Source organism: Embiotoca jacksoni, unplaced genomic scaffold, assembly GCF_022577435.1.
Source record: "Embiotoca jacksoni isolate LCO1_2020_lvr unplaced genomic scaffold, fEmbJac1.0.p SCAF_52, whole genome shotgun sequence".
NCBI classification, from domain to species: Eukaryota; Metazoa; Chordata; class Actinopteri; family Embiotocidae; genus Embiotoca; species Embiotoca jacksoni.
In genome coordinates, this window is record NW_027185406.1 from 697,501 (window position 1) to 714,935 (window position 17,435).

Sequence of the window (17,435 nt, forward strand, 5' to 3'; positions counted from 1 at the left end):
CCCACTAAGGGAATTTTGCTAATCTTCTAATCTTATTAAAGTCTAAATTAAGAGCCGTTGCTTTTTTTTTCTCCCAAAAATGACATTGAACGAATATGGAATGACCAGGTTGCGATTTGTTCAGAGCGCCCTCTGCTGGATGACAACGCAAACTGCGCACAGACGGCATGTTTTCCAGCTCGAACGAACGTTTTGAACAAAAAGTGACGTGTTGGATTTCAACCTCAAGAAAAGTGAGATCAAACTTCAGACGGTGTCAGAGTCGTTTTTGAAGGTGTGGATAGTTCGGTTACACTGCATTTCTTATTTTTTGGTTTTCTACAATTGTCCAAATCCCGTATCCTTGAAATTATTTTGAGGTAAATTACAGAGAGGTCTCATCCTTTGAAAAAAAACATGACATTTTTTTGTTTTTTTTGTGTGCGATTCCCAACATGTGATCTTCCTTACGGCACGTAGGCGACCTCCTGGGCCAGCAGGACGCCGGGCGCGTCCAGCGGCCAGTGGATCTCGTTGGTCAGGTAGCGTTTCTGAACGGTGACGGGCTCGTAGAGCCGTCGGAGGTCCCACGTCTTCACGAAGCGGTCCTCGCCCGCCGTCGACAGCAGGTGTCTGAAGAGGACGAAAGAGATCGAAGGAAACGTGGTAAATCAAAAAAAAAAAATTACAAATTAGTGGAAAGAAGAAAAAAAAAAAGTTTTTTTTTTTTATGTGTATTTTTTTGTTGCAAAATCTGTCGTTTTCCTTTAAAGTTGATCAAAACCGTAAAAGGACGAATGAAGACGGAGCGATCAATACAAGCCGATCACCCCCCCCTCACCCCAAAAAAAAAATTAGAATATGGATGTGAAGAGAAATGAGAAAGGAAGTTTTATCTCCTCCGATGTGGCTGCGTAATTAAAACCAGTGATCCAGACAAGATACGTGTCGTCCGGCCTCTTCGTCTCTCTGTGGGATTAATCTTCAACCGTTATTCACCTTTTACATATGGGGGGAGGGGGGGGTGATGGGGGGAGGGGGGGGGGGTCACTGCTCCAGTAAAGAGAGAAGAACAAATACGAGTGTAAAATCGTTATAATGATGATATTCATTTATAACTAATTTTGCTTTTGAAAAGAAATGAGAATTTTTTTATTTTGCGATGAACTCGTGGACGAAGTTGATTCACTTTGTATTTGATGAGCAAAATCATCTCCGTCGGCAGTTCTCCTAAAAGCTTGATCGGCGTCGAGGGTCCGGACGGCCGCTCGCTAACGGCCGCATTAATCACGTTTTTTTTGTTTTAAGGTGGATCGTCACGTCAGCTCCTTAAAAGGACGATTTACGCGGATTCATGCTGGTAGAGTTAAAAAAAAAGAAAAGAAAAAAAAAAAAGATGACGCTCTGCCTGGGCAATATCAGATTTTTAATAAAAAAAAAGCCAATTTCTGTCCAGGATATTGCCCCCCCCCCCCCGCTGACTCTTATCCTTGTAGCCAGACACAGGTGATGTAAATGAGCCTCCACTCCTCCCCTCGTCTGCGAATACTTCAGCCGACTTACGGAGCGGAGAACAATAATGTGCGAGGGGGGTGAGGGTGAACGTGACGTCCTGAGCGATGGCCTCGTGTTACGTAACCGATGACTTCACCTCTGTCATCGTGTGGAGGGCCAATCGGCAGTTAGCGTGTACCATGTTTTTTACGATATCGCAGATTTTCCTCTCTTGCCATTTAAGAACAAACTTTCCTTCCTCTTCGAGTACGCCTCGTTTTATTCTCGGCCGGTTTTGAACCGAGATAAATAATTCAGAGCGGGAAGATCGAGCTTTCGTTATTTTGGGGGGCGGCGGGCTGAAGGTCGGTTGGGGGCCTCGTACGCTACATCCTGAATTAACGCCTTAACGTAGGAACTCCTGAAGCTCGTACTTCTAGTTTTCTGGAGGTCCATCTGGAAAATAATTCATCATTAATTAAAGAATAAGCTTCTAAAATGTGTTTTTGGGGGGTGGGGGCGTGTCTGTTTGATTGACAGGCCTGTGGTGCGGTCAGGTTACGGCTATCGGTGGGCGGGGCTTAGTCTCGCCGGGTTTCCAATCGGATCGAGTCAGATCCACCGCTGGCTCCTCCCCCTCCCCCAGCTCGTCCAAATACGGTCACTTCCTGCTCCAAACCCGCTCCGAACTAGCAAAGATGGCCGCCGGGGAGGGGGGGGGGGAGTGCGCGCCAAGATCCGAACTCGACGCTTCGTAGCGGCCGTTCACGAACCGACGGGCGACGTCGCCGCTCGACTTTGAAGTCACAATATTTGGGTTGTCTCCAGTTTAAAGAACGAGGCCGAGCTGGACGTCCCGCGAGCGCTCACCTGGCGGCGGGACAGAAGGACACGGCGCGGACGGCGTGGTCGTGGGCGAAGAAGCTCCGGTAGGGCAGCAGGCTCAGCGACTTGTCGGACTCTCGAACTCGCAGCAGGGCCGACTTCGTCGACAGATCCCACAAACCGACGACACCTGGAGACAGATTATAAAACAATACAAACAAAATTAAATAAATTAAAAAAAGAAAACGGCTGTAAATTGTTTTTCTAGTAGAAAAAGATCATTTTCCTTCAGCGATGAATAATAATAATAATAATAATAATAATAATAATAATTTTAAAAAAATGATCCGGAGGTGATTTCCAGACGGCTCATTTTTTTTTTTTTTTTTGTCTTTCATTCAAACCCAATTAATCAAGAACCCCCCCTCCTCCCACCCCTCCCCCCACCGAACGAGATCAATTTTCATACCGTCGTAGAATCCGATAGCCATTATGTTGTGCGGTTTCGCCGGCAGCCAATCCATCGACAGGACGAGTCCGCTGCGTTCGAGGCGAGGGGCTTTGAAGGAGCCCAGCTTCAGAGTTACGACTCCTCGAGCCTGCGAAGGGAAAAAAACAAACAAACAAACAAACAAACAAACAAACAAACACGTAAACCCATGACTTTTCACATCGCGACGGCGGGAATGAAATCAGAAGAAACGCGTGTCAGTGCTCTCCTACCTTGTGTATTCGAGGCGTTTCGCTGTCGTTTCCTGCAAAGACACAAAAACTTTGACTAAATAAACTCCACATCGACGTCGTGACAGCGTTGTGGGGATAATTATTGGTGCTTTAACGAAACAGTTTACATAAATAATCCTTAATAATCTGGATTCAACGACAAAGCGGGTAAAAGATTACATCAGTTTAGTGTAATGCAGCTTTTAAAACCAGGAAAAGACGATTCCAAGTTCTCTATGGGGATGTGAAGGGTGACGTCACAGCCTCGATGGAATATCAACAAACTGCCAAGTCTTCGAATCATTCAAATTATGGTTAAGATATGAAATGTTGACGACACATTGCTGAACGTGGTTAAAGGACAAAAAAAAAAACCAAAAAAGACCGGACATTAGGAACCGCGTCGGCAATAATTCTGCCTCGACGATCACTGTTGTGTTTTAAAATGTAAAATCCAATAACAAACAAACAAAACAACAACAACAACAAAAAAGGGCGTCGGCCTGTTTTTCCGGATCATTAGTTTGTCCTCGTCCGGTTTAGATTACGGAGACTTCGGATCAATAGTGTCCTCTTTGCTCCTTCGGCGCTTTCCATCAACTCACCTCCCGCCTCAGAAAAACACACGCTGGTACTTTTTATTTATTTATTTGTTTTATATTTAAGCCTCTCGGGGTTGTAAATCAAACCTCCTCCCCCCCCCCCCCCCCCCCCCCCCCCCCCCCCCCGTTTGGCTCCCCGGAGACCTGATGGGAACCGGTTCGTCCACTCGTGTTACCCAGCGTGGTTTAAAGTGATGTCCTTCAGTGAAATAAATAATCTTGTCGAGTCAGCGTCTTTGTCCGCGCGAGGCGACGCAAGTGGGGAGTCGATCTCGGGTGTCGCGAGCGGGTATCGAAACGCTGCCGGTGAGGCGAGAGGCGGAGCCAACGGGTTCGCTCTTCTACCCGCTTGAGTTGGAAGCGGCGAACCGCGACGTCGTCCGTCGGTTTGTGAAACGGACATTTTGACGCCTCGAATCCGCCATTTTGTCCGTCGCCGACTTTTTTAATTTTTTTTAAATAGCCAGAAGTGACCATATTTGGACAAACTTGGGAGGGGGGGGGGGGCAAGAGGTAGATCCGAGGACACTTCACCCACCTATAAACCACGACTGCACCCCCCCAGGCATGTCAATCAAACCAGACATGCCCCTCTGCTCCTGTAAACGCCTCCATTCAAAAAACCAGTTTAGTTTAATTTAATATTATTCTACTTTTATTTGTATATAATGTGCATTTAAACTTTTTTTTTTATTTTTATATTTAATATTTTTTCACTACTTCTATTTATTTCATTGCTTTGCTCGGCACCCGGTCGTGCTGCTGTAGTGGAAAAAACTAAATCTATATATCTGTTAATCTGAAAAAAACAACAACAACAACACAAAAACCCTGAACTACCAGAGTAATAACAGACCAGCATGAGATCAAAATACAACACACGCTGACGCACTTTAACTACCCCCCCACCCCCCATCCCGAGCAAGGCCTCGATGATTGACAGTTTCGGGGGATGGGGGGGTGGGGGGGGGGTCTATACGACGACCTGTATTTCGCAGCTCTCAACACTAACAACCGGCTCGGTGATGCATCTTCTTTTGTCATTTCAATTATAGATCCTTGTCTTGAACGGCGCTGTAAATTATGGCGAGTCCACGACGCCTTTTTCTCGCGTTTTCTCCCCTCCTCCTCCTCCTCCTCTTCCTCCTCCTCTTCCTCCGCCTCCTCCGATTTCTGCAGCTTTTTTTTGGTAACAGCCACAAATCTGCATTCAATTACCGCTCACGGTGTCGGGCTAAAAGAAGAGAGGTGGTCATTTTTCACTCGGTTTATTTTTGTTTCTTAAATTTTGCATTTCAGTTGACTTTTTAAAAAAAAAATTTTTACTTTTATCTCGTGACCACGGCTAAGAAGAAAATGCCTTTTAATTATCAAAATAAGACCAGTAAAATCAATTTTAAAATAGTGAATAAAAATGCGTGGTTACCACCAGAAGGTGGCGCTAACGCACCCGAAAGCCGTTTGCCAACCGCTGTTGAACACTGAATTTAACTGGTGGCAATAGTGACTATTTCAGAGGTGTATTTCACCGTTTCTCCTCGTAAGTAAGTAAAGAGTTGCAACAGTTAAACCTTCACGTTGGAAGAAAAATAGAGAAATCCAGCAGTAATTTATTACGTTATTTTACTTTTTTTAAATTTATTTATTTTTTATTGGTGCATTGGGGGACGTCGAGCTCAGCGTTTCTACAATTCGGGCTCACGACCGTACAAGTCCTCGTCTCTGCAGATCTCTTCAACTGTGAGCGCTCTGCAACCTTTCTATCCAATAACAATAACCTATAGTTGGAAGCGGGGGTGGGGGGGAAGGGGTGGGGAGGGGGGTGATGAAGTAGCTCTTTGGAAACTGGATCCGATGATCCGTGGCTACGAAATGAAATGGAAACCAAGAAGCCACGAAGCGATGGCGAGGTGGTGGTGGTGGTGGTGGTGGTGGTGGTGGGGTGAAGGAAAAAATTATAATAAAAAATAGTGGAAATGTCAAGTTTTATACATCTTTTAATGCCTGAATTGAGACAGCAGGCGTTTTTCTTCATTGTAAAACCAAGCGGTGTGTGATACAGTCTGATGTGCTTCGTTTAAATATGGACACAGCGGAGTGTGCGTGAGCTCCTCTGTGGCGACGCGTAGAAATACACCAAGAGCTGGAATAATAAGATAAATACTAACGGCCCACGCTGCAGGTGTTTGTCTTTCATAACGTGAACGTACGTGACGAGCATCCTTTACGAAGCTCCGGTCACGCTGGCGTTAAAAGAAGCTTTTAACGGGATCCAGTTCAAGTGTGAGAATTTTATTTTTATTTTTTTTTATTTTTAAGGCGCTGAAATGCTCTGATCTCAGACTGCTGTTGTGTTTTAATCAGATTAGCCCGTAAGCGCTGGGCAGAGAGATAAACACACACACACACACACACACACACACACACACACACACACACACACACACACAACTGGGGGTTGCTGTGTATTGATGGATGTGGCAGATAAACTGGCCATTAATCTCATTCGTACAGTCTTCTATTAGCAGAGCCCCAGAGGGGCGGCTGACGAAGGTGATCTGAATGTGTGTGTGTGTGTGTGTGTGTGTGTGTGTGTGTAGTGTGTGTGTAGTGTGTGTGTGTAGTGTGTGTGTGTGTGTGTGCGCATGTTCTCGAGTCTTAACTACCGTCGTTGTTAAAGCTGCGTGAGACAGTTTTATAGACCCTTCGAGCACTAAATCAGCAGAGGTTGTTGTCGTGGATACCGTCCTTTCATGGAAGGGGGACGGGAGGGGGGACGGGACGGGGGGACGGGACGGGTCGTCTGTTCTGGTCCAGTAACGAGGTCCGTGTCTGATACGATGGACAAGGCGTCGTTTTTGATCGATCACACGCTTTTTAACACCGTTTGAGTTCAAGCAGCTCGTGTAACACGCAGAGTTTGAAACCTTCAGATATTTTTTTAATTTGTTCACAAACAAAATAATTTGTCCAAGTACTGCTCAAACTGCTGACAGCTGGTCCCCGCCATCCTAAAAGCTGTAAATTCCTGATAGTTTGAACGCCTCTTTACAGCGCATTTCACATTACAGACGAGGTTGAGGTTGACGCTGCTTGTTGTTGTTTTACAGATTTACTGCTTCGCTGCAGTCCTGCGTCCTCACCGCCGACAGCAGAAAGCACCAACGTGCCGACTCGAGACTTTTAGAAGGCCGACACCGCCCTCTGCTGGACACACTTCACGGTTGCGCGCCGGTTTAAAAACTCCTGTTGTTTTTCCCCAATCGCACGCTTGTGGACGAAAACGTGTCTTGAGTGCTTCGAGTAGAGAAGGACACCGAATGGCTCCAAGCGAGTCCAATTAATAAAGCGTAAATATCGATATATCAACGGGTTTTTTTTTTGAACACGCACGCCTCACAGGAGTGTAACACTCGAGGTCACCGCTTCCATACTTGTAAATAAATGGTTTCAGAAAATCTGGAGGGAAATCGGGAAGAGTCTTACCGGAGTTAGCCAGCTTCTTGTTGGAGAGCAGAGCGTCCGGGTGAGGCAGGCTGTAAATGGTGACCACGCCGTTGGAGGTGGCCACGGCTAGAAGACCCAGTCTGGGCAGGAAGGGAGCCTTTTGGGGGGGGGGGGGTCATCCAAAATGTTGGAGTTTCAAAATCAGGTACCGGCAGCAAAAAGGCAAAAACACACTTCATAATAGTCTTTATAAAATAAAAAATTAAATTAAATAAAAAGGCTCACCTTTCTGACGCAGTTGGGAAGCTCCCAGCCTCCCGCGGGACACCACTTCAGATGCCAGATGAAGCCGTGGTCCTGGGCCAAACCGTAGGCCAGAGCCGGCTGGGAGTCCGGTCTGAGGGAAAAAAAATGAACATAGAAGTACTCGTGGGTAGAAGAAAAATACTCGTTCAATCCAAGTTCAAGTCTGTCAAGTCAAATTATTTACGACTGATCTGCTAAAAACAAAACAAACAAAAAAAAAAACCATGAGTTCTGGGAAGTTAGCGAGTGTTTCTGACTTTTTTATTTTTATTTTTATTTTATACTCTGTAAAAATAATACCTGGTACGATACGTACCTGCTGTTGTACTCCAGTTTGCCGACGTCCCACAGCTGAACGAGTCCGGGCCCGGCGCAGGTCCGGTTGGCGTAGTGCTCCTCGTCCATCGCTCGGTGGCCGGCCAGGGCGACGTACTGAGTGGCGGGAGCTCCGTCGGGCGTCGGGCACCACTCCAGGGACCAGACCGGCCCGCCGGCGTACAGCAGCATGTCCCAGCGCTCCGGGTGAGCCGGCACCCGCCTCGAACCTGACCGGACGGGGGAAAAAAACATAGAATTAGCGACTTTAATTCTTCTTTTTTTTTTTTTTTTACTGGAAACCAACAAAAAAAAACAATCATCAGGATTGACGCAGAACAGCAGACTGAATATGAAAGTGAACGTAGCTTCCGAAGTGTCTTTAAGCTGCAATACCACCGAGTGCCACTAGGAGAGGTTAGCTCGTCCAAATATCGGTCTCTTCCGGCTGCCAAACCCACTCGTAAACCAGCGAGATGTCGTAAACTGATATCTGAACTGGAGGCTTCTGATGGAAAGACAAAATATTGTCTCTTCTTGTCTGGAAGTGACTCCGGAAAGTTTCTCATCAAGCGGCTCCGAAAGGTTTCTTTTGTTTCTCTCTTATTTGCAAGCGACTCCTGGAAAGTTCCTTTTTGTTTTACTTTCCGCATCTAATCGACGACTCCCCTGTGTCCTTATCTTGTGACCTGCAACCAACTCAGTATCACCATACGAAAGCAGATACAAAGTGAGTGGGGGTGAGTGTCAACTGTTTGTCACACTGTATAAAAGCTGCCGTACGGAGGAGATCTGGGAGCAATGCTGGACATCCTTCTTTGAGTGTCCATGTATTTGCTCCTTCTTGCAAGAATAAATGTCCGATATGTTTGATTTTGAACCTCTTGAGCAATTTTTCTCAGCTTCATAACGACCGTTCAAAATAAAACCAAAAAAACAACGGGTGACGTGACCGCTGGTAAAAAAAACAACAAAAAAAAGTAAAAAAAACAAAACAAAGGAGTCAAACGAGTGACAAAAAAGTGTTCTGACATTATTTTTTTTGTTTTACTTGACGTTTCCAAATGAGACACGGCAGTAATCAAACGATGAATTAACACCCGGATTAACGCGCTTCTCTATGAAAGTCATAAAAGATACTGAATGTTGAACCGTGTGTATATTTGGACGTTTTTCGGCGTCACCTGCTGAGTGTTTGCAGCGGCGTCGCCTCCTTCTTCAGACCGTCTCTGGACACTTTGAAAGCCGGCGACCGGAGCTCCTGAGGGAGGTACTTCTCCACGTCGCTGAAAAACACAGAAATCACACACAAATATAATTTCTTTTTTTTTTTTTAATAATGGACTTTAACACGAAGGCCACATCCCAACACTAAATAACTACGTGCTTCTTGAGATCTTTTTCTGTGCTTAGATGTTTTTTTGAGGGTTAAAACTATATGAACTAAATCAGTAATTAAGCACAGTGTTTCAAAAATAAAAACATCAAGTGTTAAACTTTAGTGAGTTAATCCGGTTTGAAACTGGATTTAATTAAAGGGATTAAAAGAAAGTACCTTTGTGGCACCGGGTCCCAGTCGCTGGTGGAGGGAACCCACTCCGGGAACACCCAGCTGCTGTGGTGCTCCTCCCGGCTGAGAAAACACACACACACACACACACACACACACACACACACACACACACACACACACACACACACACACACACACACACACAGTTCAAAATAACCAGCAGTTAACTGACCGAGTTCTTGTTTGTCAGTGTTTTTTTTTTTTTACTGCTGTTTTGCACCTCTGTGCGTTTATAACTATTGTTTTTATTTTATTTTTGTATGTATTTGGTCAGAACAAAAAGGAGACATAATTTCAAACAGATTTCTGTCTGGTAGTTTTGGAAAATCTCAACGTGTCAGGTGTCATAGAAGCGCCGTGACAAAAACAACACAATGTTGAACCTTTTTTTCCCTTTTAAAAACAAACCAGAAGTCTGAGTTGTTTTATTTTAAGTTTAATCTCTGAAAAACAAAAACAACAACAACAACCTTGGAGCAGAGCGGTGGGCGGAGCTAACTTACAATTTCTTGGTCACCTCGGCGGCGTCCCAGACGGGTCTCATGACGGAGAGGCCGAGTCCGTTGAGCGGTCGGCCGTACGAGCCCGTCTGCGGGTGGAAAAGACGACACGGATGAGGTTATTTATCTTCAATTTTTTGGGGTCTAATTCATGAGGATTCCTGACGTTTAGATAACGTAGGATCTCAGTTTTGACGCTTCGTACTCATAGAGATCTCTTTCGAATCGCTCCTCTGGCGGAGACGGTTTACTGGAGTCTCCGTGACACAACACTTATGGAGACGAGTTACTAATGAGACGAGTTGCCAAATTTAAAAAAAAACCCACAAGATTCAAAAATTCGGCCAAATTTACTGCCACGACACCATGTGTGTGTTTTTGTTTTTGTTTACCCGCGTACATAGCGAGACAGCAGCGAAGACAAACACCTCCCCTCACCTGGTACGGTGTCTACGTGATGTAACTAGAGCCCACAACGGGTTTCTGCTACGATATGTACATAAACATACACCGAGGTATATTTTTTTTTAGCCTGAAAACCACACGAGACTCAAAAATAAGCGTCGGCTCTATTATTATTATTATTATTTTTACTTTGATAAAAGCTCAAATAATAATGACTCTAAAGTTTTGAAAAGTTTTGAAACGCCCACAAACTGGCCGGCACGGATAACAAACGAGAGGAAAAATTAAAATAAAAATTAAAAAACCGACATACGTTGTTTCTGCTGCCGTGAAAAATCGGCGGACTTCTTCCGCACGTTCCCGGGTCGGAGTCCAGGTCGGATTCCACGCCTTCCTCACCGTCGTCCAGCTCCTCCTCGATCTCCTCTTCTTCGCCGTCCGGCACGAAGTCTTCGTCCTCGGCGGCGTCGCTGTCGCGTCGCTTCCTCTTCTGACCTTTACGCACTGCGGGAACATGAAGAGGAACTGAGGCCGTCTGGTTTGGACCAGGAAGTCCCTAAAACGAGTAACGTTGCAAACGTAATACATTTCAAATTGGGGAAAAACATTTTTTATGATTGTTTTGCGATCAAACATTTTTGATTTTGTGGTGGATTTTTCTTCAAATTCGCGATGTAAGTTGTTTGGGTTTTAAGTGAGGTTTTTTTTTTTTTTTTGCGTAAAATTGCGCGAATTAGAAAAAGAACAAAAAATGTGATTTTTAAAATTTTTTATTTTAAGCACCGGCCGATAAAGGAATAAATATGTAATCACTTCCTAATAATAATCATGCTGCACGTCACAGACGTGTTTGAGTTCTAAACTATTTTTTTTAAAGTTACCAAAAACAATTATCCTAAAAGTTTTACAGAACAGACATTCTGCGACTACTATGAAATACGACTACATCAGCCCTTCAAAATAAGAGCTTTAGATGCCGTTTAATTTGTTTTAATTTAACATACGACCGTATGCACAAAAACAAAGTGACGTCTCTGACTGCTTGACGTGTGTATACATTTTCGGTAGCATGCAGTGATACGTAATCACTTCCATTGATATGAAGTATTTCGTGACAAAGTTTTATTGTGAAGGCCACGTTTTCCGCGATCGCGAGATGACGATTTCCCGGAGGAGCCGATTACGCGAGGAGACGAGGTGGTCCGATGTCGTGCTCGGCTGTGATTGGCTGTGATCGGGTGCATCGAGAGGATAAGAGGGATTTTACGTACCTTTGTTTCCTTTGGGAGCTTTCTGTTCGTATCCGGCATCTTCGCCCGACTGGGATCCGGGTTCGTCACCGGGATGAGCGAGCGCCTCTTTGGCCAAATTTTGGAGGTACTTCAAGGCCCTGGGAGAATTGGTTCACGTTAAATAGATGCGTGAAGCTGCCGTCCGTTCGTCTCGTACGTCTACATCACAAACTACCGGTAGCCCGCGAACCCGTTTCTGGCGACACCGATGGAGGTTTGAACAAGTTTGAAGGTTTAAGCTCCGCCCACAGTGCGACACGCAGAGATCAGAGGACAGAAACACAGCGACGGAGACTCTCCCACTGACATGGAAACAAAACGGCTGCTCAGAAATTAGGTAAATAACAGAAATACAACATTTTTTTTTTTTAGCTGGACTGCAACAGCAGGAGGCGGAGCTATAAAGAGCGTCTGTCGCCGAGTGAGCGAGAGATCGAATGTTGTCCAGTTCCGCCGCGGCTTTTCAAAATAAAAGCCGTCCGGTTTCACACGGGGTCTTGTGAGTTACTGGATTTTATGAATTAAATCTTATATAAGAACAATTTATTTGACAAGCTTGTGTAATAAACTGAAAACATAAAGAAATGCATATAAAAAATGTTTTAAGCTGTTGTGATACAAAATGTGTTAATAAGGGTTAATAAGTGTTAATAAGGGTTAATAAGTGTTAATAAGTGTTAATATGTGTTAATAAGTGTTAATAAGTGTTAATATGTGTTAATAAGGGTTAATAAGTGTTAATATGTGTTAATAAGTGTTAATAAGCATGTCTGACAAGGAACTTTTTTTTTCTTTCAGTATCTATGATGTAACTTACGCCTTGGCGGCCCCTCTCCGCCGGCGGCCCCCTGGTTCGGGCTCCTCCTCGGGTTCAGCCGGAGGTTTGACCGGTTCCGGTTCCGGCACCGGCTGCTTCTTGACGTTCTTTCTCTTCGGCTTTGGAGTCCCATTTTCCTGCTTCGCGGCCTCTCCGGCTGCGAGGTCTTCACCGACAGCGGGAGTCTTTTTAGCGGGAGTTTTTTTTGCTGGTGTTTTTTTTGCTGGAGTTTTTTTTGCTGGAGTTTTTTTTGCTGGTGTTTTTTTAGCGGGTGTTTTTTTAGCGGGAGTCTTTTTAGCGGGAGTCTTTTTAGCGGGAGTCTTTTTCGCCGGTGTTTTCTTGGCACTCGTCGGTTTATTCGCCGTCTCCTCCGCGGTTTGTTCGACAGACTCCGCGGGTGCTTCGTCTTCGGCTCGTCGCTTCGCGGCTTTGGGTCTTCCTCTCTTTTCCGGAGTCTTCAGAGAAGCGGCCTCTTTTCCTTCCGGGCTCTTTCTCGGCCTTTTCTGTTGGAAAGTTTGTACGATAATCGTGTCCTCGGTTTCGTAATCTAAATATTTGGTATTTTTCCTTCGCTGTCGTCCTTTTGAGCTGGGTGTTAAATCCAAACTTTGCTCCGACGGCTTGTCTTGCCCTGGAAATGAAAGAAAACGAGCACAAATTAGAATGAATAATTATGACAGTACCGCAGACACGATGTTCGGAGTGTGCACAACAAAAGTATAGTCAAGTATACAAAATGTAATGAATGAGATTGCCTGTCGATATTCATTTCAAAGGAATCGATAGATGTTTAGGGCTGATCCAGTTATGTTGACCGACCTTGTCTGGAGTCAATGGGATCCATAGGAGACTGGGTTTCTGGTGCTGTGGGCGCCTTGGTCGATGCTTCCTCGTGTGGAGCGACTTCCTTCTCTTGAAAAAAAGAAAATAGAAAAAAAAAGATGACAAAGAAATTTTAACAAAAAAGAAAACTAAAGTATTTTATCGCTCACCACAATAATTGTAAAACTTTTTTTTTTTTTTTTAAATGCAGTACCAAGAACCGCCGTAAGATGGCTCACTACAGTAACTGCACAGTAATGGTCCTATTTCATCATAATACTTCGGTTTCTTCCTGCTTGAGCTCGGAGTAAGTCAGCTGCTATCCCATAATAGTGACAGAAAATAACAGCAAAAACAGGTATATTCCCCCGAATAGCTCGGCTGAGTAGTTTAAATAATCACTGCGGAAAAGCGGAGTACACGGACCGGCACCGCGTCGATACCCCACCGAGTCCGAGTTTAACGAGCCGAACCCCGTTCAATGATGTCACCGTTTTAAGCCGTTTTCTCTACCGGCGAGCGCACACGTGCAATACGGGCACAAAAACTCGGTATCCTTAATATGTTAAAGTCGCTCGTGAATTCGGCACGCAATTCAAACGCAAAACATACGAAGCACCGAGTTATTTAAGTAAATAAACTTGTGTAAATCGTTCCCCCTCCTCCCCCCCTCCACCACCTCCAGCTAGTCGTCTTTTAGCCACGTTATTCCGCTAACACTCAATGCTAACGCTAACGAGCTAAAGTGGAAGTGGAATGAAAAGAAATGCACCCTTAAAAAAAAATAAAAATAAATAAAACTCGTGACCGACTACGAGCACCGTTAAAAGCTCACCCTGCCCGCCGCCGCGGTTTCCTTCCTCGGTGGCGAAGGCTGAAAGACCGCGTTACCGGACGCGGGGAGAGCTCCGGATTCTGGCCGCTCCGCGGTTCGAGTCCCAAACTCCGCTGCCGGTGAAGGACGCCGGGGAAGATCACGGGAGCCGCGGCGACGCACCGGGAACTCGGATCCGGACGTTTTTCTTTCACGGGTGACGAAGTGCAAACATCTCCGCGTCGTTTTCCACCGGTTTCGGGTTGCTGAGACAACACAGTCCGCTTACATCAGATCAGACCGCCATGTTACTGTACGAGCGTGGTGGGCCGCACCGCCCCCTATCAGCCCAGAGGGGAACTACACCAACGACAAGCAAGACCCAGACCTCGGCTGGATATAAGAGCATTTGACCTGGTTTTACTTCTTGGTATTTCTTTTTGAAGTGGATTATTACATTTTTAATCGAATTTGATTTATTTTATTCATATTGTAATTTATTTTATGTATTTAATTTAACTATCTATTTATACATCTTACCTGGTTTTACTTCTTGGTACATCTTTTTTAGTAGATTATATTTTTAATATGATTTTATTCATTTTATTGACATGGTCATTTATCTTAATATTTTATTAAATTTTTAGGTGAATTTTATTGATTTTTTTTGGACTATTTATTAATGCATTTTAGTGGGTTTTATTAAGTGTTATATGTCATTTGCATAAAAAATTTTTTTATACAAATAAAGTCTGATGGATTGATTAAAGCAGTGAAACGTCACTTTAAAACATATTTTTGTTCAGTCTTACATTGAATATTAAAAACCTGCTGTACCTGGTGGGGGGAGGATGTTCTGCAGGTGGAACCACTGTGAGAATTGTTTGAGGGGGAACGATGAAGTCCAGGACTGAGGCACCGGGTTTGACATGGACCACTTGCTGCTGCGCTACAAAATACAAAACATTATCCAGATAGAGACTTCAATTAGGGAACATTAATATCACTGAGAGACAAAAAAAAAAAAACCAAAATAATCATGAATTAAACCTTTAATTATCTGCTGTTATAACACGAGCAGCACATAACCTCTAAAAAAACAACAACCAGGTAGTAACATGTTCAATATACAGAGTTTTAATGCCGTGTTGGTTGAGACAGGAACTACTTTCACTTTAATAGAAATTATGTCTCGCAAAAATAAAAATAAAAAAGCGAAGAGCTTTCTTTGTGTTTATAAATGATACAAACTGACCAAACCTTTAATTCTAATCTGGTCTGAATGATGTTATATTTGTTTTCTGTACGGACGATGGAGGTCACACAAGACGTTATTTTCACTTTTCATTAAATCTCTATTACTGCACTTTTAATAACACTACGTCAGCATTATGGTATGTAGCCCGACCACAGGATAAAAAAAAAAAAAAAAACCTTCGAAAAAAAACCCGCTTCGCCTTTCGGAGGTTTTAAACGATCAAAACTAAACATCCAGGACTTGGAAACAAAATAAAACAAATTCTCTCGCTGCTCCTCTCTGCAGTCAAAACTTTGACTTCCTGTCCTGTTGGTCGTCTTTGATGAAACTCAAGTTACATAATGCAACGGTTTTCTTCAGTTACCTGCAGTGGTTAAAAAAAAAGGAAAAAAAAGAAGCTGCTTCTGTTAGCATCACAGCAGCAGTTTGACCACATCTGGAGCGCCAGCAGTGAAAGTACAAGAGTTAACTGTTCATTATTTTACCCAGAAATCAATGCGTTTTTAGCGCCCTCCGTTTAACACGCTCAATAAAACGCAGTGATTCTCCTGGAGTGAAAAAGCAAACAACTTTTGTGTTGGTGTTCAGATGCCTTAACTTTGAAAATCCTTTAAGTCCCGCCCCCTTACTTTGAAAATCCTTTAAGTCCCGCCCCCTTACTCTACATAGCCGTGATGGGGACAGTTTAGAGTGCAACATCCTGGTTGTAGCGCACTGCGATGTTTCTGCACTCAACAGTGTGAACGGAACTTATGCACTCAAAATATTGACATTTATGACAGAAGTATTACATTCTTAAAATAATAATAATATTTTTTGAAATACTTCCATGTGCTAAAAAGTTTTCTGTTCTGTTCCGATGGAGGCCAATGAAGAGTGAAGCAATTTTTTTTTTTTTTTTCAATTTTTTTTTTCACATATTCACTGATTAAAGGGTAATAAATCTTGTTAAAATATTTCAATAATCTGGTTTAACAGAAGTGCACGAGAGACGGGAAACAAATAACTGAATACATTCAAAATAGCAAAAAAGTTGTAAAAAAAAAAAAAAGAAAATATACAAAATGACTGACAAAGACCAGATCTCACTGTAGTAGATACAAAAATGCAGAGTACATAAACATCAGGCTACATGCGGTCAGTTAAATGTGCTGAAGAAGGAAAAAAGACGATAAAAAACAACCGTCCTCCACGTTAAACGCTTGTTAGCTTCCCGTCATCTGCGAACCGTCACCCCAGTGGGAGGTGAAATATGACCTGGAAGCCACCTCACTTATCTGGTAAATATTATAATGCGTTCTTGCACGTGTATATTTTTTTGGGATCATATTCAGTTTTAGCATTTTGGCCATCGTCATCTTGTTTTTTATTTTCTTCAACCAGAAGTGACCATATTTGGACGAGTTGGGGGAGGAGCCAGCGGTGGATCCGACTCGATCTGATTGGGGAACCCAAGGAGGCTAAACTCCGGCCACTTTGAAGAGACTACAAGATTAAATGTCTCAAAACTGATCGTAAAGACGACTCCAGGGGTAAATTTGAAACTTTTTTTTTTTTTTTTTTTTACTGTTTTGTTGTTTCCGTTTCTTTGGAAATGATCAAAAACTCTTTAAACTCACAACTTCACACGTTGCATCTCGCACAATGCAACACACAAATGAAACAACACGTTTTTACATTCTGTTAATTATTTCTGTAATAACAGCTGGAGACGCTCTGCAGAGAAGTACGGTGGAGGACGGAGATAAACTGAGCAAGACTTAATCTTTCCCCCCTTTTATTTTGAAAATCCAGTATTAGCGAACGTGTGTGTCACTTGGATTTGCTTCATTATTGTCCGTCTGTTATATTTGCCTGTATGATCTTTTTGAAAGACCCGAAAAGATCCTCTCGCGTCAACGCGGGTCGCCGGATGCCCGACACGGTTATAGAAGTAAATTCTGTGAAAATCTGAAAAGACAATATGGCACAGGAAGTGACGGACGAGGGGAAATCTGAGCCAACGAGGAGCCGGACTTGACCAGAAATTTCCACCGTCATTCAGCCAAGAAAAGGCCAGTCAGAAAGAGAAAGCGACGACGAGGAGTATGAAGGTATATAGATCATACTTATTATAAGAGGCACAAAATGACGTTGGGAAAGACGCGACTGGGACGGGTAAAACAAAACAAAACAAAAAAATACTCTAATGTGGCCTCCTCCCTTTTTCCCTTTTAAGGTAAACACGGACGAAGACTTTATCAAACCCTTTTTTTATGTTTTT

General features: G+C 43.6%; 1 protein-coding gene across 1 annotated transcript in view; it reads right to left on the reverse strand.

The window, feature by feature from the left end:
• Positions 1-14,213, reverse strand: part of gtf3c2 (general transcription factor IIIC, polypeptide 2, beta) — a 19,848-nt gene extending 5,635 nt beyond the window's left edge. The window contains exons 1-15 of the mRNA XM_069172367.1: positions 13,936-14,213; positions 13,098-13,190; positions 12,279-12,909; positions 11,441-11,559; positions 10,483-10,673; positions 9,768-9,853; positions 9,247-9,324; positions 8,876-8,977; positions 7,693-7,914; positions 7,356-7,467; positions 7,110-7,227; positions 3,022-3,053; positions 2,768-2,897; positions 2,344-2,488; positions 451-612 (exon numbers count right to left, since the gene is read on the reverse strand). Coding sequence (XP_069028468.1) covers positions 451-612; positions 2,344-2,488; positions 2,768-2,897; positions 3,022-3,053; positions 7,110-7,227; positions 7,356-7,467; positions 7,693-7,914; positions 8,876-8,977; positions 9,247-9,324; positions 9,768-9,853; positions 10,483-10,673; positions 11,441-11,559; positions 12,279-12,909; positions 13,098-13,122 — 2,153 coding nt within the window. The 5' untranslated portion in view covers positions 13,123-13,190; positions 13,936-14,213. The remainder of the gene's footprint in view (positions 1-450; positions 613-2,343; positions 2,489-2,767; positions 2,898-3,021; positions 3,054-7,109; positions 7,228-7,355; positions 7,468-7,692; positions 7,915-8,875; positions 8,978-9,246; positions 9,325-9,767; positions 9,854-10,482; positions 10,674-11,440; positions 11,560-12,278; positions 12,910-13,097; positions 13,191-13,935) is intronic.
• Positions 14,214-17,435: the final 3,222 nt, after the last annotated feature.